Here is a 25,302-nt window from a genome sequence, read left to right as displayed (position 1 = left end):
GAGATGTGGGTGGGTGGGATAGAGTGACATGGGGAGATGTGGGTGGGAGAGAGCGACATGGGGAGATAATCTGATCATATAATTAGTTTTTCCACCTCTTAAATAAACTGTTCAGAGAGTGAAAGTTGACCAACAACAAACTCTTGGCTCTTTTTCCCAGGGTGGAAGGTGCAATTACTAGGCGGCATAGGTTTAAGGTGTGAGGGGCAAGGTTTAAAGGAGGTGTACGAGACAGATTTTTTACACAGAGGGTAGTGGGTATCTGGAACTCGTTGCTGGGGGAGGTAGTGGAAGCAGATACAATAGTGACTTTTAAGGGGCGTCTGGACAAATACATGAATAGGATGGGAACAGAGGGACGTGGTTCTCTGGAAGGGTAGGGGGTTTAGTTCAGACGGGCAGCATGGTCAGTGGAGGGCCGAAGGGCTGTAATTTTCTTTGTTCTTTGCTTTCAGCATCATAAATGAAACCTCCAGATCAGGTCGCCATCGTGGTGAGGGAGAAGACATCACGTGATAAATCTCTTAAATCAATTAAACAAGTGAGGAACCGGTCACACCAGAGATTACCATCACTTTCCCTGCTAATTGGAAGCAGCCTGAACTAAACTGACTGCAGACCATTATCCAGCTGCCCGGTCCTGAGGGCGAGACACGGGTCAAAAGTTGCTTTCTCCGAGAAGTCCTTCTCCTTTCTCAGAAATAACGTGCGTACACCCCCAGCCTCGTGAAACACCAATTATTTTCTCACTTGCCCTGTGATCAATGAATACCGGTGATTAGTTCTCTGCTGGCTCAGCTACAACAGGGAGACTCATTAGCTGCTTGCTAGCATGTGTGTTATGTGTGACTGATAGCGAGGACCCCTTTCCACCCTGACCGTACAGATAGATGTAAAGCAGTTGCATTCCTCGACAGGTGGGGATTCGATGAAAGGCCAGGTTTTCTCTCTGCGTTGCGAAGCTTCATTTGCTGCCTTCAGCCAGCCCTCACCAACCTTGCGCTTTTCTCAAGGTTTGTTTTGCAATTTATCACAAGCTGCTACAAGCGGGGGACACTGCAGCGTCACGTGTGCTTTTCGCAGCTTCGGTACAAGGGGCCACTTACAACAGGCTCCTCCGTATCGAATCAGGTTCAGCAGCGAAAGGCAGCAAAATGCTGCAGACCTGAATTAAACCGGAACATGCTGGAAACGCTCAGCCGGTCTGGCAGCATCCGTGGAGAGAGAAACAGAGTTAACGGTTTGAGTCCAATGTGATAGTCATCCAGCTCATGTTTTTTTCTCCACAGAGGCTGCCAGACCTTTTTTTATCCAGCATCTTTTGATTTGATTTGATTTGTTATTGTCACTGGGATACAGTGAAAAGTATTGTTCTTGCACAGACAAAACATAGAGAACATGGGGAGAAGGAAAGGAGAGGGTGCAGAATGTAGTGTTACAGTCGTAGCTACGGTGTAGAGAAATATCAACTTAATACCAGGTAGGTCCATCCAGGGCGGCATTGTGGCACTGCTGCCTCACAGCACCAGGGACGCGGGTTCGATTCCAGCCTCGGGTCACTGTCTGTGTGGAGTTTGCACATTCTCCCCATGTCTGTGTGGGTTTCCTCTGGATGCTCCGGTTTCCTCCCACACTCCAAAGGCGTGCGAGTTAGGATGATTTGGCCATGCTAAATTGCCCCTCAGTGACAGGGGGACTAGCTAGAGTAAATACATGGAGTTATGGGGATAGGGTCTGGGTGGGATTGTGGTCGGTGCAGACTCGATGGGCCGAATGGCCTCTTTCTGTTCTGTACGATTCTATGAAAAGTTTGACAGCAGCAGGGAAGAAGCTTCTTTTTGAATCGTTTGGTCCGTGTCTTCAGACTTCTGTACTCTTTTCCCAACGGAAGAAGGTGGAAGAGAGAAAGTCTGGGGTCCTTAATTATGCTGGCTGCTTTTCCGAGGCAGTTGGAACTGCAAACGGAGTTAATAGATTGTGTCAACTAACTAAAGATGATAAGGAGGATTGACGAAGTAGACGTGGAGAGGATGTCTCCTCTTGGAAGCCAATCTAGAACAAGAGGTTGTAGCTTTAGGATAACAGTGGCAGATTTAAAATGGAGATGAGGAGGGATCACTTCTCTCAAACGGTCTTGAATCTGTGGAATTCACTACCCCAGAGTGCGGTGGATCCAGGACTTGGAGTAAATTTAAGGAAGAAATGGGCAGTTTTTTATGAGTCAGGATTTGGAGGGTGATGGAGAATGGGCAGGAAAATGGAGTTGAGGCCAAGATGAGATCAGCCATGATCATATTAAATGACCCTACCTTTGGGGGAATCTCGAGAACAGAAGCAGTTGTGATTGCTCTGAATAACACAATGGTTTGGCCTCAGTTGGATTACTGTGTCCAGTTCTGAGTACTGCAATTGTGGAGAATGTTGAAGGCCTTAGAAAGGGTGCAAAATAAATTCACAAGTATTGTGCCAGAGATGTGGAACTCCAGTTACGGTTATGGAAATCTGGGGCTGTTCCACTTGGAGAGCAGAAAGCTGAGAGGAGATTCGATAGAGGATTTCAAAATCATGAGGGCTCTGGATAGGAACATTGGAGGAGGAGTAGGCCATTCAGCCCATCAAGCCTGCCATGCAATACGATCATAGCTGATCATCCAGTTCAATGTCTTTCCCCCACACTCTCCCCAAATCCCTTCACATCATTGGCCTTCAGAAATCTATCAATCTCTGCTTTAAACACACTCAGTGATGGAGCTCCCAGAGCCCTCTGGGGTAGAGAATTCCAAAAATTCACCACTCCCTGAGTAGATCATGCTGCCACTACAGAACCTTAGTTAGGCCTCATTTGGAATATAGTGTTCAATTCTTGTCACCACACTACCATAAGGATGTAGATGCTTTAGAGAGGGTACAGAAGAGATTTACCAGAATGTTGCCTGGTATGGAGGGCATTAACTATGCGGAGAGGTTGGAGAAACTCGGTTTGTTCTCACTGGAACGAGGGAAGTTATGGGGTGACCTGATAGAGATTACAAGATTATGAGTGGCATGGACAGAGTGGATAGTCAGATACTCTTTCCTAGGCTGGAAAAGTCAAGTACTAGGGGACATAGGTTTAAGATGTATGGGGAAAAGTTTAGAGGAGATGTGTGAGGCAAGTTTTTTTTACACAGAGGGTGGTGAGTGTCTGGAACACACTGCCCGGGGAGGGGGTGGGAGTGGGTACGATAGCAGCATTTAAGGGACAACTAGATAAATACATGAATAGGATGGGAATGGAAGGATACGGACGCTGTAAGTGCATTCGGTTTTAGTTTAGTCAGCGCATCATGAATGGTGCAGGCTTGTAGGGCCGAATGGCCTGTTCCTTGAACAGTAAAACAAAAATCCCACTTGGGAGTACTGTGCGCAGTTCTGGTCGCCTCACTACAGGAAGGATGTGGAAGCTATTGAGAGGGTGCAGAGGAGATTTACAAGGATGTTGCCTGGCTTGGGAGGCATGCCTTATGAAGATAGGTTGAGGGAGCTGGGTCTCTTCTCCCTGGAGAGACGACCTGATAGAGGTTTATAAAATGTTGAGAGGAATAGATAGGGTGGATTCTCGGAGGCTATTTCCCAGGGCTGAAATGGTCGCTACGAGAGGACACAGATTCAAGGTGCAGGGAAGCAAGTACAGAGGAGATGTCAGGGGTAAGTTTTTCACTCAGGGGGTGGTGAGTGAGTGGAATCGGCTGCTGTCGGTGGTGGTAGAGGCGAACTCGCTGGGGTCTTTTAAAAGACTTCTGGATGAGTATATGGGATTTAATGGGATTGCGAGTTACAGATAGTTCTATGGCCTGGTAGGTATGGATGTGATCGGCGCAACTTGTGGGCCGAAGGGCCTGTTTGTGCTGTAGTGTTCTATGTTCTATGTTCTAAAATTCTCCTAATCTCGGTCCTAAGTGGCTTCTCCCTTACTGTCAAATTATGCCCCCTGGTTCTGGATTTCCTATCTAAGGGAAACACCTTACCTGTATTTACCCTCACTATCCCATTAATTATTTTGACGGTTCAATGCTATCACCTCACTTTATTTGGAACTCTAGGGAATACCAGCCCAATTTCCCCAATCTCTCTTCATGAGACAGTCTTGCCAGCCCCAGAAAAAGGCTGGTGAAATTCTGTTGCACTCGCTCTATGACGATAATATCCCTCCCGAGGTCAGAGGACTATTACTACACACAGTACTCCAGGTACAGTCCAACAGGCCTTGATACTACTGTACTCAATCCTCTTGCAATGAAGGCTAACGCACCTTCCTAATAAGGAGATGTTGTTCCCATTGGTGCAAGCGTTGCGAATGAGGGGACAGGGATTTGAAATAATTGGCAGAAGAACTAACTCCAATTTGTGAAAAAAACCCCACCGTTTTATACAGTGAGTGGTCAGGGTCTGGAATGCACTGTCTGAGAATGTGGTTGATGCAGATTCAATGGTGACATTCAAAGATACTGAATAATTATTTGAAGAGGAAATATTTCTGTGGGGGAAAGGTGGGGGAGGGAAAGGAGGTAAATCATTTTGTTCTCATGTTAAAATAAATCTTTTGTTTATTTCTTTATACCTTTTGGGAATTCATGTTTAGAGGGAAGATCACACTGTTCTGGAGCATGAGGAAGCTGGAGATACAGTCAGTAACACAGGGTGCTGGGGGAGAGAGGGGTTACTGAGTGACAGTGTGAGGGAGCTGGATTAACATCAGTACAGATACAGTCAGTAACACAGGGTGCTGGGGGGGAGAGGGGTTACTGAGTGACAGTGTGAGGGAGCTGGATTAACATCAGTACAGATACAGTCAGTAACACAGGGTGCTGGGGGAGAGAGGGGTTACTGAGTGACAGTGTGAGGGAGCTGGATTAACATCAGTACAGATACAGTCAGTAACACAGGGTGCTGGGGGAGAGAGGGGTTACTGAGCGACAGTGTGAGGGAGCTGGATTAACATCAGTACAGATACAGTCAGTAACACAGGGTGCTGGGGGAGAGAGGGGTTACTGAGCGACAGTGTGAGGGAGCTGGATTAACATCAGTACAGATACAGTCAGTAACACAGGGTGCTGCGGGGAGAGGAGTTACTGAGTGACAGTGTGAGGGAGCTGGATTAACATCAGTACAGATACAGTCAGTAACACAGGGCGCTGGGGGGGGGAGAGGGGTTACTGAGTGACAGTGTGAGGGAGCTGGATTAACATCAGTACAGATACAGTCAGTAACACAGGGTGCTGGGGGGGAGAGGGGTTACTGAGTGACAGTGTGAGGGAGCTGGATTAACATCAGGACAGATACAGTCAGTAACACAGGGTGCTGGGGGCGGGGGGGAGAGGGGTTACTGAGTGACAGTGTGAGGGAGCTGGATTAACGTCAGTACAGATACAGTCAGTAATACAGGGTGCTGGGGGGAGAGAGGGGTTACTGAGTGACAGTGTGAGGGAGCTGGATTAACATCAGTACAGATACAGTCAGTAACACAGGGTGCTGGGGGGAGAGAGGGGTTACTGAGTGACAGTGTGAAGGAGCTGGATTAACATCAGTACAGATACAGTCAGTAACACAGGGTGCTGGGGGGAGAGAGGGGTTACTGAGTGACAGTGTGAGGGAGCTGGATTAACATCAGTACAGATACAGTCAGTAACACAGGGTGCTGGGGGGAGAGAGGGGTTACTGAGTGACAGTGTGAGGGAGCTGGATTAACATCAGTACAGATACAGTCAGTAACACAGGGTGCTGGGGGGAGAGAGGGGTTACTGAGTGACAGTGTGAAGGAGCTGGATTAACATTGGCAAATGGCAAGTGGCAAATAACATTCATGCTACACAAATGCTGCGCAATGACCATCATCAATAACAGACCCTCTAACCACTGCCTCTTAACATTCAATGGTGTAATCATCACTGAATCCCCCACTGTCAACATCCGTGGTGTCACCATTGACCAGAAACTCAATTGGACTCACCACATTAACATAGTGACTTAAAGAGCAGGTCAGAGGGTAGGAATACTGCAGCGAGTGACTCACCCCCTGACTCCCCTATCCACCAGTTACAAGATACAAGTCAGGAGTGTAATGGAATCTCCAGCAGGCAGGCAATGGCAGGCATTTAAAGAATGAATAAGTGAACTCCAGAAGTTGTTTATTCTGTTTGGCGCAAGAATGATAAGGGAATTGTGGCCAATCTATGGCTTACAAGGGAAATTACAGATAGTATCAGATTCAAGGAAAAAGCATACAATTTGGCATAAAAAAAGCAACAGCCTGAAGATTGAGAATAATTTAAAATTCAACAAAGGAGAACTAAGGGATTAATTAAGGGGAAAATAGAGTATGAAAGTAAGCTTGCATGAAAACTGACTGGGAAAGTTTCTACAAATACTGAGGATCCCAGGGATACTCCCTGCCATCTGTATACACCTCGGCTGGGTGTGCCCTGCTGATGAGACAGGACCTACACAGGCATTGTGATAGTGGTATCTGGGCCATTATCTGCAAGGTGTGATTCCATGAGTATGACTGTGTCAGGCTGTTGTTTGGCTGGTCTGTTGGACAGCTGTCCCAGTTTGGCACAAGCCCCCAGATGTTAGTAAGGAGGACTTTGCAGAGTCCACACTGTGCTATCCCGGGCTGAGGTAAGCACTGTGTGGTCCATCCAGTTCACCCTATTTTGTCAGCTTTGACACAACTGAGTAGTTTACTCGGCCATTTAAGAGTCAACCACGTTACTGTGGGTCTGGAGTCACAAGTAGGCCAGACCAGGTAAGGATGGCAGATTTGCTTCCCTGAACGGTGTTAGTGAACACGATAGGTTTGTCCTGATAATCAATTTCTGGTCACCATTAATAAGATTAACTTCTATTCAGACTTATGAATTGAGTTGACACCTGGTGGGATCTGAATCCTTGTTCCCAGGAGCCTGCGCTCCTGGATTGCTAAACCAGTAACAATCCCACTCTGCCACTACCTCCCTCATTACTTCTGTTCTTCTTGCAAGTTGTCTGCTGATTAAGAATGATCAGCCTGTTCCAGCTGGAGTACTGTGTGCAGTTTTGGGCGCCGCACCTGCGCAAGGATATTTTGGCCTTGGAGGGAGTGCAGAGGAGGTTTACTAGGCTGATACCGGAGTTGAGGGGGTTGAGCTATGAGGAGAGGCTGAATAAACTAGGCTTGTACTCGTTAGAGTTTAGAAGAATGAGGGGAGATCTCATTGAGACGTATAAGATGATGAATGGGATGGATAGGATAGAGGTGGAAAGACTCTTCCCGCTCAAAAAAGACAGTAGGACTCGGGGGCACAGCCTCAAGATAAAGGGGGGGCGGTTCAGAACGGAGTTGAGGAGGAACTTCTTCACTCAAAGGGTGGTGAATCTCTGGAATTCTCTGCCCGTTGAAGTGGTGGAGGCTGCCTCGCTAAATATTTTTAAGAAGCGGGTTGATGGGTTTTTGATAAGAGAGGGGATTGAGGGTTATGGGGAGAGGGCGGGAAAGTGGAACTGAGCCACGACAGATCAGCCATGATCTTATTGAATGGCGGGGCAGGCTCGAAGGGCCAGATGGCCTACTCCTGCTCCTATTTCTTATGTTCTTATGTTCTTATGTTCTAACCCTCCCAATTTTCTTCTTTTCCTTTCAGCTCTCGGTTAGACTTGGGCTGCTAAACATATTCCCTCAGACGTCCTTTCATTAAGTGAAGATGTGAATCTATCCCTGTATTACCCAATCATGTACCACAATCACTAACTCATCCATCAAACCAACATCAATAAAATTAGATTAACTGTTGTTCCTCCTGTCTCTGTCCGCGGGACTTCACCGTATCACGTTCGCCCAAGTGACAACAATTATCTCAACACATGACAAAGCAACTCATTGTGTCTCAAAGTGCTTTTGGACATTTTTAAGAGAAGTGACTTAAGTGTGAAATAAAAGTAAGTATTTCATTCACCGCACTGGGTGTGAACTGCACCGTAACTAATGTTGTGTTTCACCCAGCCCTTAAGCACCCGACAATTCCTTCTCACCACACCAGATGTAAGATTGTTTGCCAATGTGTTCTTCAACAGTGCTTGGTATCTAACTTGTCAGGCCAGACTAGACAACAGGTGCAGTATGACAGTGGTTGTTTCACTGCTCAGATCCAGAGGCACTGGTTGGGATTTCATGACCTCACTCGTCCCAAAATTGTAAGATCCCACCTGAGATCAACAGACCTTCCCACTGTTCCCCCATCGCCCGCTCCGATTCCCAGGCAGGTGGGACGGTAAAATTCCAGCCTCTAAGTCAAGCAAATGGAGCAAACGCATGAATGAAATCTGCAGTTGAAAGCTAGTCTTAGTAATCGTGAGCCAGTGTGAAAAGCCATCGGGTTCACTAATGTCCCTTCAGGGAAGGAAATCTGACGTCTTTACCCGGTCTGGCCTACACGTGACTCCAGAGCCACAGCAATGTGGATGACTCTTAACGGCCCTCTGAAACAGCCGAGCGAGAAACTCGGTTATGTTCCAGAGGGCCGCCTCCTTAACGGCATGTAAAGATGGATAATAAATGTTTGGCTTTACCCGTGACACACACACATCCTGTGTCTTGGTTCTTGGCAATAGCTTTGGGACGGATTCCAAAATCCTGACAAAGCTTTAGTTTGGAGTTGAGTCATGTGGACAAAGATCGCAGCAAAAAGCTTCACCGGTTAATCTGGTTCAGCGATGTCTGTCAATTTAGACTTATTGGGCAGGATACTGGGGCAGTCCTTTGTCTTATTTTATGTCCAAATAATTCATGAGAATGGTACAAGGGATGAAGAACTTTTGATTTGATTTATTATTGTCATATGAATTGGTGTACAGTGAGAAGTATTGTTTCTTGCTCGCTATACTGAGAAAACATACCGTTCATAGAGAAGGAAAGGAGAGAGTGCAGGATGTAGTGTTACAGTCACAGCTAGGGTGTAGAGAAAGATCAACTTAATGCAAAGTAAGTCCTCTCAAAAGTCTGACAGCAGCTGTTCTTGAGTCAGCCAGTACATCACCTCAGATTTTTGTATCTTTTTCCCGAAGGAAGAAGATGGAAGAGACAGTGTCCTGGGCACATGAGGTCCTTAATTATGCTGGCTGCTTTGCCGAGGCAGCAGGAAATGTAGACAGAGTCAATGGATGGGAGGTTGGCTTGTGTGATGGATTGGGCTACATTCACGACCTTTTGGACTTGTTACATTACAGAAGATTGGACTGTTCTTCTTGGGGAACAGAAAGTTGAGGGAAGATTTGATCAAGGTGTTCAAAATCGTGAGAGGGGTCTGGACAGAGACAGTGGAAGAAACAGTTCCCATTGGTGGAAAGACTGAGAACAAGAGGACAAAAAGATGTGAGAAGCAATGTTTTCACTCAGCGGGTGGTCAGGATCTGGAGTGTGGTGGAGGCAGCTTCAACTAAGGCATTCAACAGGGAATTGGAACAGTATCTGAAAAGAAGAATGTGCAGGATTATGAGGAGAAGGTGGTGGAGTGGCAGGAAGTAAAATCCTTTGGTGAGCCAGCACAGACAGAAGAGGCCAAATGGCCACCTTCTACGCTGTAATGATTCTGTAAACTGAAAGGGAGGCAAGGCCTTGGATATCTAATGTGGAGGAGAGCAGCTTTAGGATGCAGTAGTCCCTTTGGACTGTACTCAAGTGTTGGGGGGGGTGGGTGGGGGTAGCTTTCTCTCCCTCTTACATAAGAACATAAGAACATAAGAAGTAGGAGCAGGAGTAGGCCATCTAGCCCTTCAAGCCTGCCCCACCATTCAATAAGATCATGGCTGATCTGTCGTGGCTCAGTTCCACTTTCCCGCCCTCTCCCCATAACCCTTAATCCCCTCGCTTATCAAAAACCCATCAACCCGCGTCTTAAAAATATTTAGCAAGGCAGCCTCCACCACTTCAACGGGCAGAGAATTCCAGAGATTCGCCACCCTTTGAGTGAAGAAGTTCTTCCTCAACTCCGTTCTAAACCGCCCCCCCTTTATCTTGAGGCTGTGCCCCCTAGTCCTACTGTCCTTTCTGAGCGGGAAGAGTCTCTCCACCTCTATCCTATCCATCCCATTCATCATCTTATACGTCTCAATGAGATCTCCCCTCATTCTTCTAAACTCTAACGAGTACAAGCCTAGTTTATTCAGCCTCTCCTCATAGCTCAATCCCCTCAACTCCGGTATCAGCCTAGTAAACCTCCTCTGCACTCCCTCCAAGGCCAAAATATCCTTGCGTAAGTGCAGCGACCAAAACTGCACACAGTACTCCAGCTGCGGCCTCACCAATGCCCTATACAGCCGCAGCAAGACCGCCCTACTTTTATATTCAATCCCCCTCGACCATGGATTCATGTCCCTGAAGTTCTTGAGCAAGTAATGCAGACTCTGCTGCTGGCATCGTCATGGAGGGAATGCTGCAGTGTCAAAGGCATTGTCTTTCAGGAGACTTATATCTTGTAACCAAGGGCCCATCTGTTCTTGCCAGTGGAGATAAATGATCCCCTGGCACTACTTCAAACAGATCAGTTAGCTTAGTTGACTTGAGTTGGATTCATTAATGGCGTGGCTTCAATGCTGTACTGGCCAAGTACACTCACAGCTCTTTGTTTTTCCCTCTGCTGGCAGAGGGGGGCACCTCAGTCATCTCCCTCACGGGGAGAGATCCTGTCTCCCTCTGTGGACCATAACTAACTACCTCAAAAATGAGCAGTGCCCTGGCCAATTTTCATCCCTCTGTCAACATCACTTACAGCACAGACGATCTAGTTCGGCATGGTGGCACAGCGGTTAGCACTGCTGCCTCACAGTGCCAGGACCCGGGTTCGATTCCAGCCTCGGGTGACTGTCTGTGTGGAGTTTGCACATTCTCCCCGTGTCTGCGTGGGTTTCCTCCCACACTCCAAAGATGTGCCGGTTAGGTTGATTGGCCATGCTAAATTGACCTTAGTGTCAGGGAGATTAGCAAGGTAAATGTGTGTAGAGCATGGGTGGGATTGTGGTCGGTGCAGACTTGATGAGCCGAATGGGGCAGAATTTTACCGCACGAGGTTCATACGATCCTGCCCGAGGCCAACAGAGAATGCCACTCTCCGAGCCTTGCCCGTCCCCGGAATCAGGGCAGGTGCGCCGGTAAAATTACGGCCAGTACTATTTGTGGAAGCTTGCTGTGCACAAACTTGGGCCATCGCCCCACCTCTCCTCCCCCCAAACCTCCAGAAAAGCAGTTTTCTATAGTACTTCATCGGCTGTAAAGTGCTTTGGGACATCCTGGGGATGTGAAAGGTGCTATGTAAATGCAAGTTCTTTGCTGAGACCTTGGGAGAGTTTAGTTCCTCTTTTGCCTATCGTGGCTGTCAGGGTGGAGGGAGGGAGGGAGGGAGGCACCTTTATTTGATCTCAGCCGCACTGAAGGTGCTGTGCAATCAGCCTCGGAGTGCCTGCTAGCAAAAGCAGTTGAAACCTCAGCCACCTCCTTCACCCACAAGCCTCAGCAAGGCCCGAAAACTTAATTAGTTCCATCGTGCAGCAGGGAGGTGGGGGGGGGGCGAGTTTGAAGTTAAATTAATCCGTTTCTTTCAAGATGCGGAGATGTTGCAGCATTCCTCAGCCAGGTGAGAGCCGTGGTGCGAATGTTTGGGCAGGAGGCGTCTTTAAACAAGGCAGCCTCTGCTTTCTCAGAGGCAGGTGACTAGGAGGGTGGGAAGGAAGGGCCGGGGTGACATCAAAGGCCACAGGTGTGGACGCACTTCCTTCACATAGTCAGGCCTTTGTTCTGGCAGGTGGGGGGGGCAGGGATCGACATCAGCAACACGTCAGCAAAGCTGCAGGATTTCACCCTCCTCCCGCTCCCCCCCCCACCCAAACCCCGTCTCCCCGCCCCTGACCAGAACGGCAGACACAAAGAAAGAAGGCGGCGAAGTAATTCACACCGTGGGTGGCCTCAGGCCTTTCCTATCCCGCAGCAGTGACCACGCTGCAACAGGAGGGTCGTCAACGGAGCCCAATCCACCACACAAACCAGCCTCCCATCCATTGACTCTGTCCACACTTCCCGCTGCCTCGGCAAAGCAGCCAGCATAATTAAGGACCCCACGCACCCCGGACATTCTCTCTTCCACCTTCTTCCGTCGGGAAAAAGATACAAAAGTCTGAGGTCCCGTACCGACCGACTCAAGAACAGCTTCTTCCCTGCTGCTGTCAGACTTTTGAATGGACCCACCTGCACAAAGTTGATCTTTCTCTATACCCTAGCTATGACATTCTGCACTCTCTCATTTCCTTCTCTATGAACGGTATGCTTTGTCTGTATAGTGCGTAAGAAAAAATACTTTTTATTGTATACTGATACATGTGACAATTAAACGTAATTAAGGACCCCACGCACCCCTAACATTCTCTCTTCCACCTTCTTCCGTCGGGAAAAAGATACAAAAGTCTGAGATCACGTACCAACCGACTCAAGAACAGCTTCTTCCCTGCTGCCATCAGACTTTTGAATGGACCCACCTCGTATTAAGTTGATCTTTCTCTACACCCTAGCTATAACTGTAACAATACATTCTGCACTCTCTCCTTTCCTTCTCTATGAGCTGTGTGCTTTGTCCGTGTAGCGCGCAAGAAACAATACTTTTCACTGTATACTAATACACGTGACAATAATAAATCAGATCAAATCACGGCTGCAGTGCAGTTTGAGGCGTCCTGAGATTGGGGAAGGAAGTTATAGGAATGCAAGCAAGCTCTTATTTTTTGAGTAGTTAATGCACAGTAATTTGTATTTGTGTGTGTGTGTGTGTGTGTGTGTTTGTTTGTGTGTGTGTGTGGGTATATGTTTGTGTGTGTGTATGTGTATATGATCGTGTGTGTGTGTTTGTGTGCGGGGGTGTGTGTATGTCTGTGTATGTGTGTATGGTGTTGTTTGAGGGTAGAAAGTTGGCTGGAAGTATGGAAGAATTCCCCCGTTTCTCTTCGAACAGTGGGAGCCTTCAATAGCCGAGGTCGGAGCAGCCAGAATTCGGGAGAATAATTCAATCTTTATGATTGATCCCCCTATTTAAGATACTGAAGCAACGTCAGAAAAGTGGAACAATAGCAGGCGGGTGTAACTAACTGGCGTTTTTTATAAAACTGCCTTCAGCACTGAACTGTTCTCTGTGCCAGAAGTGTCAGCTTCATCTTGGGATGACACTTTGCTTTTCGGCTGCCAAGTGCAAGGCTGATGATTGCATTCTGGCTTCCGATCTGAGGCGTGTTGCTTGCTGATCTACAGAAACCAAGTTTTCTCGATTATGGATAAAAAATAACATTCTGACATTCCCTCCCTCAATCTCTCCATCTCCCTTTCTTCCTTTAAGGGGTGGCACAGTGGGTTAGCACTGCTGCTTCACAGTGCCAGGAACCCTGGTTTGATTCCCGGCTCGGGTCACTGTGTGGAGCTTGCACATTCTCCCCGTGTCTGCGTGGGTTTCCTCCGGGTGCTCCGGTTTCCTCCCACATTCTGGAAGATGTACTGGTTAGTTGAGCATTGAGCCGCAGAGGTGTCAGACTATGGGGAATTTCACAGTAACTTCATTGCAGTGTTAATGTAAGCCTTACTTGGGACTAATAAATAAACTTTAACTTTAAAAGATGCTCCTTAAAACCCTTTTGAGCCATCTTTTGGTCACATGGCCTGATACCATCTTTTCTGACTGGATGCTCCTGCAAAGTATTTTGGGACATTTTACCATGTTAAGGCGCTATATAAATGCAAATTCCTTTTGTTGCTGTCTTGAAGAAGATCTTGTTTGATGCAAACATCATACATAAACTTTCACACATTGAATCTGGAGCAACAGCGAAGAACAAAAACCCATGGGGTCATTCTACTCTTTATATTCCGCACAAACCTTCTGATTAGTTCCTTCCCATCTTATCCTGGTACTCCTTCATTTCCTCAATCACCAACAATTAGTCGTTTTTCTGATTTATTACTCCCAAAACTCCTCACAGGAAGGTAAACACAGAGAGCTGAATTTAACTCAGTCAGCAGTCAGGGGCGGTGGATTGGAAGTGGAGTCCTATCCGGCCCTACCACTCACAGATCAGGTCATCCTGACTTGGAACGCTGGCTCCATTCTCTCTCCACGGATGCTGTCAGACTTGCTGAGATTTTCCAGCATCTTGTTTTCACCCCAGACCTACATTCCCAAGAGTCCGTTCCAACGGTAATCTTGTCATTGAAGGTAGGATATCAGTCCTCAGGAGAGATTAATATGTCATTAATTAATGGCCTCTCAAAGATGGTGCCCCTGTCTCAGCTCCCCTGCAAATGGCCCACAGCCTTGCAGCAAGGCTGGGGGGAATGAGATGGACCAGAATTAAAATCGGCTACTCATTTTGGTAGCAATAATAGGAAGACAGATTATTATTTGAATGGGTGTAAACTGAGAGAGGTGGATACTCAGCGAGACCTCAGAGTCCTCATGCATCAGTCACTGAAAGTAAGGAACAGCAGGCAGTAAAGAGGGCAGATGGTATACTGGCCTTCACAGCGAGAGGATTTGAGAGTAGGGAAAGGGATGTTTTGCTGCAATTGTACAGAGCTTTGGTGAGGTCACACATGGGGTGTTGTGTGCAGATTTGGTGTCCTTACCTGAGGAAGGATGTGCTTGTTATAGAGGGAGCGCAATGAAGGTTTACCAGGCTGATTCCTGGGAAGGCAGGTCTGTCACATAAGAACAGACTAAGTTGATTAGGGTTATATTCACTGGTGTTTAAACTAGTGAGAGGGGATCTCATAGAAATTCATAAAATTCTAACAGGGTAGATTTAGAAAGAATGTTCCCAATGTAGGTGAACCCAGAACTAGGGGTCATAGTTTGAGGATAAGGGGTAACCTTTTTAGAACTGAGGTGAGGAGAAATTTCTTCACCCAGAGGGTGGTGGATGTGTGGAATTTGGAATGTAGCTGAGGCCAAAATGTTGTCTGATTTCAAGAAGAAATTAGATATAGCTCTTGGGGCTAAAGGGATCAAGGGAAGTAGGGGGAAGGGGGGAATCAGGATATTGAATTTGATGATCAGCCACGATCAAGATGAATAACAGAGCAGGCTCGAAGGGCTGAATGGCCTACTCCTGCTTCTAGTTTCTATGTTTCTATGGAACTATTGAATTTTCCAGTTTCTCCAGCTAGGAGTGACTATGGTTGGGATTTTTTGGCTGCGCTCGCCCCAATACCGGAAAATCCCACCCACCCATCTGCCCTTCACCCGCTACAATTCTCCCGGGGGGGGTGCGGAACAGAAAATTCACCCCAATATCTTCAAGACTAAATGCTTGGCAGACTTGATTTCTGTTCCGATATTGGAAAGATAGGCATGGATGTATTAAGCTCCTTATCGCCTCTCTCGGAAATATTCAGCAAATAATTCAGCATTGCACGAACTGTGCAGCGGTCCAACTCTATCATAAAGGCAAATGCCACAAAGCAAGCAAAGAGAAAATATAACTTGAGTATTGCTGAAAAAAACAGACACGTCGAAGCTTTTCATCTTGTGCTCATCAGAGCAATCGCAAGATTAGAACACAAGAACATAAGAACATAAGAAATAGGAGCAGGAGTAGGCCATCTAGCCCTTCGAGTCTGCCCCGCCATTCAATAAGATCATGGCTGATCTGTCGTGGCTCAGTTCCACATTCCCGCCCTCTCCCCATAACCCTTAATTCCCTTGCCTATCAAAAACCCATCAACCCGCGTCTTAAATATATTTAGCGAGGCAGCCTCCACCACTTCAACGGGCAGAGAATTCCAGAGATTCACCACCCTTTGAGTGAAGAAGTTCTTCCTCAACTCCGTTCTAAACTGCCCCCCCCGCTTATCTTGAGGCTGTGCCCTCTAGTCCTACTGTCCTTTCTGAGCGGGAAGAGTCTCTCCACCTCTATCCTATCCATCCCATTCAACATCTTATATGTCTCAATGAGATCTCCCCTCATTCTTGTAAATTCTAACGAATACAAGTCTAGTTTATTCAGCCTCTCCTCATAGTTCAACGCCCTCAACTCCAGTATTAGTCTAGTAAACCTCCTCTGCACTCCCTCCAAGGCCAAAATATTCTTGCATAAGTGCGGCAACCAAAACTGCACACAGCTGCAGCCTCACCAGTGCCCTGTACAGTTGCAGCAAGACCTCCCTACTTTTATATTCAATCCCCCTCGCTACGAAGGCCAGCATCCCATTCGCCTTCCTGACCACCTGCTGCACCTGCAGGCTGGGTTTTTGCGATTCATGCACAAGGTTCTAAACCCATGACCACTTCCATCCAGAAGGACAAGGGCAGCAGATACACCACCACCTGCAAGTTCCCCTCCAAACCATTCCTCATCCTGACTTGGAAATATATCGCCGTTCCTTTGCAGTTGCTGGGTCAACCCACAGAACACGGACTGCAGCGATTCAAGAAGACGGCTCACCACCACCTTCTCAAGGACAACTAGGGATGGGCAATAAATGCTGGTTAGGTGCATTGGCCATGCTAAATTCTCCCTCAGTGTACCTGAACAGCGCCAGAGTGTGGTGACTAGAGGATTTTCACAGTAACTCCATTGCAATGTTAATGTAAGTCTTACTTGTAAATAGATAAACTTATGGATAGGAAAGGTTTAATGGGATATGGGCCAAAGGGAGGCAAGTGGGGTTAGCTTAGATGGGCATTTTGGCCAGCATGGACCAGTTTGGGCTGAAGGGCCTCTCTCCATGCCGGAGATTCTATAAGTGAACAGGCAGGTGAGTGGACAGTTCATCAGTTGAGGTAAACGCAATGAAACAACCAATTTTACCGTGATCCGTTCGTCCTTATCGTCCAAAAGAACGTTGTCCTTTTTCCAGGAAATAGTTGGCTCGGGATGTCCGCGTGGAGGTTGGCATTCCATGATGGATGGTTCACCAGCTGCGACCATAACGTCGGTAGGGTTCTGTCTGAAATCATCCCGGAGAACTGAAGAGAAGAGACAGAGGGTTTCGTTAATAAAGTGTCTCGTAAAAAGGGCAAAAACAGGACATGGTGTTCAGACAGCAGGAGGAGACACAGTTTGCACAGTTCAACATATTGTTCCCTGCAATGTGAAACTCACTCAATCATCCCAAGTTTCAGCTGTCATCACTAAATTCATGGTCCAGCATTGGTGACTGCAGATTCCAACCCCACAGACACACTCTGCAAATCTGTGAGACTTAACATAAATCAATACTAACCCCTTATGGGTCACGGGAATCTACCAATTGTTATACAGTGTTATACAGTGATAGACACATCCCCACCAGTACTGTACCCCAGTGTTATACAGTGACAGACCCATCCCCACCAGTACTGTACCCCAGTGTTATACAGTGACAGACCCGTCCCCACCAGTACTGTACCCCAGTGTTATACAGTGACAGACCCATCCCCACCAGTACTGTACCCCAGTGTTATACAGTGACAGACCCGTCCCCACCAGTACTGTACCCCAGTGTTATACAGTGACAGACCTGTCCCCACCAGTACTGTGCCCCAGTGTTATACAGTGACAGACCCATCCCCACCAGTACTGTACCCCAGTGTTATGCAGTGACAGACCCGTCCCCACCAGTACTGTACCCCAGTGTTATACAGTGACAGACCCGTCCCCACCAGTACTGTACCCCAGTGTTATTCAGTGATAGACACATCCCCACCAGTACTGTACCCCAGTGTTATACAGTGACAGACCCGTCCCCACCAGTACTGTACCCCAGTGTTATACAGTGACAGACCCGTCCCCACCAGTACTGTACCCCAGTGTTATACAGTGACAGACCCATCCCCACCAGAACTGTACCCCAGTGTTATACAGTGACAGACCCGTCCCCACCAGTACTGTATCCCAGTGTTATACAGTGACAGACTCCAGTGTTAAGAACTATGAATGTGTTACACACACAGTATAACTGAGTTTATAATGCAGTGAGACTAAGCTGTCATCTTGGCACAGATTGGATAATTTAACGAGGGGGGGTTGGTTCATCTCAACCTTCTGGACCTGAAGTGAGCTGAGAAAATGCATCCAGACTGTTCACCAACACTCCAACCTACAGAACACCTTCAGCAAGAGCTCCAGCTGCCCAGACTCAGGGGCACACTGACCTTGCACAGGCAGATTAACAGCCCCTCCCCTCTGCTGACTGAGGCCCCGGCAATCCCACACGTCTGGAGAATAAATGCTGTCGTAGACTCCCTGTGAAATACACAGAACGGAGCAGCCAATTGGTATACAGCAAGATCCCACTGTCACCCCTACAATGGACATCAGGAGTCATTTATTGAGGAGGTTTCTGAGCCGGGATCACCTCTTCTGCATCATCACATATTCCACACCAGAGATTGGGGAAAAAACCACAGAGTGAGAAAGGGAGGGACAGGCAGCACAAGAGGCAAAGAGAGAGAGAGAGTGAGTGATGCACACACTGAGAGAAACAGAGAGAGACAGGGAGAGAAAGAGGGAATCAGAACGACAGAATCCCTACAGTGCAGAAGGAGACCATTCGGCCCATCAGGTCTACACAGACAACAATCCCATCAGGCCCCATCCCCATAAACCTATGTATTTACCCTTCTAATCCCCCTGACATTATCAACGCCAATCCAACGAACCGATACAACTTTCAAGTGAGGGAGGAAACCGGAGCACCCACACAGACATGGCGGGAACATGCAATCCCCACACAGACAGTGACCCAAGGCCGGAATTGAACTCAGGTCCCTGGTGCTGTAGGGGAGCAGTGCTAACCACTGCTAGGAATGAATTAGAACATAGAACACTACAGCACAAACAGGCCCTTTGGCCCACAAGTTGCGCCGATCACATCAATACCCACCAATCCACAGACCTATCTATAACCTCCAATCCCATTAGATCCCATATACTCATCCAGAAGTCTTTTAAAAGACCCCAGCGAGTTCGCCTCCACCACCACTGACGGCAGCCGATTCCATTCACTCACCACCCTCTGAGTGAAAAACTTTCCCCTAACATTTCCTCTGTATTTGCTTCCCTGCACCTTAAATCTGTGTCCTCTCATAGCGACCATTTCAACCCGGGGAAATAGCCTCTGAGAATCCACCCTATCTATTCCTCTCAACATTTTATAAACCTCTATCAGGTCGCCTCCCAACCTTCGTCTCTCCAGGGAGAAGAGTCCCAGCTCCCTCAACCTATCTTCATAAGGCATGCCTCCCAATCCAGGCAACATCCTTGTAAATCTCCTCTGTACCCTTTCAATAGCTTCTACGTCCTTCCTATAGTGAGGCGACCAGAACTGCGCACGGTACTCCAAGTGGAGTCTGACAAGGGTCTTATAAAGTTGCAGCATTACCTCCCGACTCCTAAACTCAATCCTTTGATTAATGAAGGCCAGTACACCATACGCCTTCTTGACCACCTCCTCCACCTGCGAGGCCGATTTAAGAGAACATAAGAACATAAGAACATAAGAAATAGGAGCAGGAGTAGGCCATCTAGCCCTTCGAGCCTGCCCCGCCATTCAATAAGATCATGGCTGATCTGTCGTGGCTCAGTTCCACTTTCCCGCCCTCTCCCCATAACCCTTAATCCCTTCTCTTATCAAAAACCCATCAACCCGCTTCTTAAAAATATTTAGCGAGGCAGCCTCCACCACTTCAACGGGCAGAGAATTCCAGAGATTCACCACCCTTTGAGTGAAGAAGTTCCTCCTCAACTCCGTTCTAAACCGCCTCCCCTTTATCTTGAGGCTGTGCCCCCTAGTCCTACTGTCTTTTTTGAGCGGGAAGAGTCTCTCCACCTCTATCCTATCCATCCCATTCATCATCTTATACGTCTCAATGAGATCTCCCCTCATTCTTCTAAACTCTAACGAGTACAAGCCTAGTTTATTCAGCCTCTCCTCATAGCTCAATCCCCTCAACTCCGGTATCAGCCTAGTAAACCTCCTCTGCACTCCCTCCAGGGCCAAAATATCCTTGCGCAGGTGCGGCGCCCAAAACTGCACACAGTACTCCAGCTGCGGCCTCACCAATGCCCTATACAGCTGCAGCAAGACCTCCCTACTTTTATATTCAATCCCCCTCGCTATGAAGGCCAGCATCCCATTCGCCTTCCTGACCACCTGCTGCACCTGCAAGCTGGGTTTTTGCGACTCATGCACAAGGACCCCGAGGTCCCTCTGCACCGTCGCCTGCTGCAGTTTTTCGCCACGTAAGTAATAGTCCTTCCTACCATTCTTCCTACCAAAGTCCTGTGGACCCGGACCCCAAGATCCTTCTGCTCTTCAACACTGCTAAGACTCCTGCCCTTGATAGTGTACTTGTTCATCCCATTGGTCCTGCCAAAATGAAATAGCAGAGAATTGTATGGGGGCACATACTTCAGTCCCCTTCCGAGTTAAAATGGCTATCTGAGATGGTAGTGGAAACCTTACAACCATTAATAAGTGTTTGGATGAGCACTTGAAACATCACAACATTCAAGAATATGGGACAAGTGCTGGAAAATGGGATTCACGCAACTTTAGTGGGAGTTTGGAGACTTGGGCGGAGAGGTGGCAGATGAAGTTTAATTTGGACAAATGTGAGGTAATGCATTTTGGAAGGTCTAATACAGATCAGAAACATAAAGTAAATGGCAGAACTCTTAAGAATATTGATAGGCAGAGGGATCTGGGTGTACACAGGTCACTGAAAGTGGCAATATAAATGGAGAAGGTAGTCAAGAAGGCATACAGCATGCTTGCCTTCATCGGCCAGGGTATTGAGTTTAAAAATTGGCAAGTCATGTTGCAGCTTTATGGAACCTTAGTTCGCTTGCACTTGGGATATAGCGTTCAGTTCTGGTTGCCACACTACCAGAAGGATGTGGAGGCTTTGGAGAGGGTATAGAAAAGATTTACCAGGATGTTGCCTGGTATGGAGGGCGTTAGCTATGAGGAGAGGTTGGAAAAACTTGGTTTGTTCTCACTGGAGCGATGGAGGTTGAGGGGCGACTTTAAAAAAGTCTCCAAGATTATGAGGGGCATAGACAGAGTGGATAGTCAGAAGCCTTTTCCCAGGGTGGAAGAGTCAATTACTAGGAGGCACAGGTTTAAGGTGTGAGGGACAAGGTTTAAAGGAGATGTACGAAGCAAGTTCTTTTACACAGAAGGTGGTGGGTGATTGGAGGGTGTGGGGGAGGTAGTGGAAGCAGATACGATAGTGACTTCTAAGGGAGGTCTTGACAAATACATGAATAGGATGGGAATAAAGGGATATGGTCACCGGAGGACTAGGGGGTTTTAGTTCAGTCGGACAGCATGGTCGGTGCAGGCTTGGAGGGCCGAAGGGCCTGTTCCTGTGCGGTAATTTTCTCTGTTCTTTATTGTTGGCGCAGACTCGATGGGTCGAATGGCCTTTTCTGCATGGTATGATTATTAAGGTGCGACCGCGGCCTATCAGGGATAGGCAGTTTCACCCACAAGGGCTGCCGGCCAATCAGATTAGCTTGGCATTGAGTGGGCATTGGGGGAGGAGTGGGTTCCCCCAGTGAGCACAGGAGAACCCCTCCTTATTCCTGTCTTTATCCGTGTTTCCAAACTTGCTGCATTCGTCATCTTCCAGCCTAACTTGTAATGGTGGCAGGAGTGGAATCAGGTCTTTAACTGGCAATGTAAGGACTTTAATTGGCTTAAAGTGAGCTGCCTGATATGCTCCCCACACCCTGTATAACAACACTCTGTATCGTGACATCCTATAGACCTATACCCTGTACTCTGTGGACCTACACCCTGTATACCTACACCCTGTAAGGGGGAATAAGTCAGGGGTGGATGAGAAAGTGATGAGTTGGCCATCCAACTCTCCCTCCACCACCTTCAAATATATTGATGGGAGGATGGGAAACACCTCCCAATTTTGACCCAAGTAGAGGGAAAGAGACATGCAGAGAAACAGCAACAGTGAGAACATGGTTTTAGAGAAAGACAGTGAGGGAGTGAGTGTGACAGACATAAATAGAGAGAGTAACAGAGGGAGAGAGACAGACAGAAAGAGAAAGACAGGGAGAGAGATATGCACACAGAGTGAGTGAGACGCAGAGTGAAAGAGTGAGACAAAGAAAAAGTGAGGACGGTCACAGAGAAAGACAGTGAGGGAGTGACAATGACAGACACAAACAGAGAGAGTAACAGGGAGAGAAAGAGATGGAGATGGAGCGATAGGGTGAGTGACACACAGCGTGAAAGGCAGAGAGACAGAGAGTGAGACAAGGTTGAGACAGACACATGAGTGAGCATGTTTAATGGGATGGCAGTGACATGTGACTTCTGTTGTGTATTGTATGTTTTGTCTGGTTTGTTGTACTTTGCAAGCCAGCACATTGTACGATCACAGGGTCTATGTTCCTGAGACAGCAATAAAGAACAGTTGCAATGTTAATCAGCTCCTGTGTGCACTGATTGATCTTAAAAGGTGCCAGGACCAAAACCAACGGCTTCAACCTCAATCGAGTTTGGAGAGCTGAACGGAATCTATAAGATGACACAAACAAAGGCTTTGTGAAAGATCCGAGGGAGACAATCTCCGGGATTGGATCTCCCAAGAACCTTGCAGCCAATCCTCAATCCTAAACACAAACCGTGAGGGGGAAAGACACCAGTCGGCACAAATGGAAAAATAAAATCACCCTGGAGTGTGACTATGATCACCCAGAACGGGGCAAATGACACCAAATATCTGATTCACAAACGTGAAGGACCCATCACTGTGACACATTCCACCTCCCGTGATACAATCATCCACAAGAAAATAAAATGACTATCTACATCAACCAGGAGGAAGAGTGGGGTGGGGGGGAGGGGGGAGGGGGAGGGGGGGAATGACAGGTCGCATCCTATGCTGATCCTATTCCTTTTTCCTTGGGTGTCGCTGGTTGGCCATTATTTATTGCCCATCCCTAATTGCCCTTGGAGGGCAGTTGAGAGTCAACCACATTGCTGTGGCTCTGGAGCCACATGTAGGCCAGACCGGATAAGGACGGCAGATTTCCTTCCCTAACGGACATTACTGAACCAGATGAATTTTTCCGACAATCGACAATGGTTTCACGGTGATCAGTAGATTCTTAATTCCAGGGTTTTTTTTACTGAATTCAAATTCCACCACTTGCTGTGGCGGGATTCGAACCCGGGTCCCCAGAACATTAACAGAGTTTCTGCATCGATAATCTAGTGATAATACCACTAGACCATCATCTCCCCTCCAGGTAATACTCCGGACATACTCTCTTATACCTTTTTCTGTCAGGAAAAAGATACAGAAGTCTGAAGTCATGTACCAACTGACTGAGAACAGTTTCTTCCCTGCTGCCATCAAAATTCTGAATGGACCTATCTTGCATTAAGTTGATCTTTCTCTGCATCCTTGCTATGACTGTAACACTACATTCTGCGCTCTCATCTTTCCTTCCCTATGAACAGTATGCTTTATCTGTATAGTGTGCTAGAAACCACACTTTTCACTGTATACTAATACATATGACAATAATAAACCAAATCAAATCAAAAAGGCTAACCCCATCACATAAGAATTCGCTTGTTGGTACAGAATTTATTCTGTATGGGGGTGGCATGTTAGCACAGTGGCTAGCACTGCTGCTTCACATCTCCAGGGACCTGGGTTCGATTCCTGGCTCGGGTCACTGTCTATGTGGAGTCTGCACATTCTCCTCGTGTCTGCATGGGTTTCCTCCGGGTGCTCCGGTTTCCTCCCACAGTCCAAAGATGTGCGGGTTAGGTTGATTGGCCATGCTAAATTGCCCCTTAGTGTCCTCAGATGCATAGGTTAGTGGGATTAGTGGTTAAATGTGTAGGGATAAGGGGGTAGGACCTGGGTCGGATTGTGGTCGGTGCAGACTCGATGGGCCAGATGGCCTCTTTCTGCACTGTACGGGTTCTATGATTTCTAGAACTTGAGTCTTGCTGAAAAGAGAGACATGCTGCTGAAGTTTTTCATCTTGCACTCATCAGGACAAATACAAGAATGCCAAATTCCACACAATTACTACTGAAGAAAAGGGTGCTGATTGGTTGGCAAGTTGGTTCTGATTGGCCATGATGTTGCCATGGAAAAAGCAATGGTGAACTAAGGGCTCCCCCTGATGATTCAACAAAGAGGGTAAGGCTTGAAAATATTTCTGCTGTGTCCCTATACATGAGTAAATGTCACTTTTTGCAAGTGTAAATGAGACATGTTACAAACTCAACTAATTATCTTAAATGGGTTGTTAGTGTAGCTATAATCACACTCAGGCTTATTTAGCAAGTACTGCCCTACTACAGAAACATTGTTCTATTTCTCTTTTATCATCTCTCTTTCTCTCTGTGTCTCTCTCACCATGCGTGTCTCTCATTCTGTTTCTTACTGTTTCTCTCTCTCTGCCTCAGTCTCCCTCACTCTCTATCTCCATCTCTCTCTCTCTCGGCTCAACTCAAATACTGGGCCGGGGGTAAAAGGACATCTTGGTGTTGGCAGGAGGTCCCATTAAAGGCCATTTAAAAGAACAGGTTGGTTTGGAATTTACTTCCAAGGCCATTTACATTAGGGATGGCCTGAAAATGAGGCTGAACTTCCAAAGTTCACCCTGAGTGTTGAACAGTCACCTGGTATTTCAGGATTGAACAATTAGTGTCAGAGGAGCGTCAACGCTACTTGCAGCCGCGTCAATCCAGCAATATAATTAAACACTGTAAACCAGGTCAAACACTCTACACATCAAAAAACTTCGAAAGAGGAGGAGGGAGAGACACAATTAGCCAGGAAGAAGTCTGACTCAAGTTTCCCACTGAACTAAATGTCAAACGGAGAGCGCCTCCAGCAGAATAGGCTGGAGACTGAGAGAGAATAATTAAATTCAGGGAGGGGGGTTTGTGTAAGGGATTGATTGACAGTGCCAGACTGAGAGCTGGACAGAGTTGGAAGATACAGCCACAAAAAAATGACCGTCTTTCTTTTGCATATCACACCCCGTGGCTCAATGGGTGGAACTCTCTCATCTTTGGGTCAAAAGGTCATCGGATCAACTCCCACTCCAGGGATTTGAGCCCATAATCCAGTGCAAGAGAAGCCACCCTCCTGTGAGGTCAGGGTGGGACACTAATCCCTCTTTGACGAACATGAAAGAACTTAGCAAACTACATCAGAGAACATCAGGGGAGAGTGCTCCCCGGTGTCCTGGATGATCACGGTGGTACAGTGGTTAGCACTG

The 25,302-nt window shown here is 47.3% G+C and overlaps 1 protein-coding gene across 1 annotated transcript in view; it reads right to left on the bottom strand.

The window, feature by feature from the left end:
• The window catches only part of robo1 (roundabout, axon guidance receptor, homolog 1 (Drosophila)), a 325,286-nt gene that overhangs the window by 100,443 nt on the left and 199,541 nt on the right, over positions 1-25,302 (bottom strand). The window contains exon 3 of the mRNA XM_080203340.1: positions 16,852-17,009. Within this exon, the coding sequence (XP_080059466.1) occupies positions 16,852-17,009 (158 nt within the window). The remainder of the gene's footprint in view (positions 1-16,851; positions 17,010-25,302) is intronic.

This window comes from Carcharhinus amblyrhynchos, chromosome 15, assembly GCF_965287045.1.
Source record: "Carcharhinus amblyrhynchos chromosome 15, sCarAmb.v2.hapA, whole genome shotgun sequence".
In the NCBI taxonomy this organism is placed as follows: domain Eukaryota; kingdom Metazoa; phylum Chordata; class Chondrichthyes; order Carcharhiniformes; family Carcharhinidae; genus Carcharhinus; species Carcharhinus amblyrhynchos.
The sequence above is the reverse complement of the archived record's forward strand: the minus strand, read 5'-3'. Positions and strand labels throughout refer to the sequence as shown.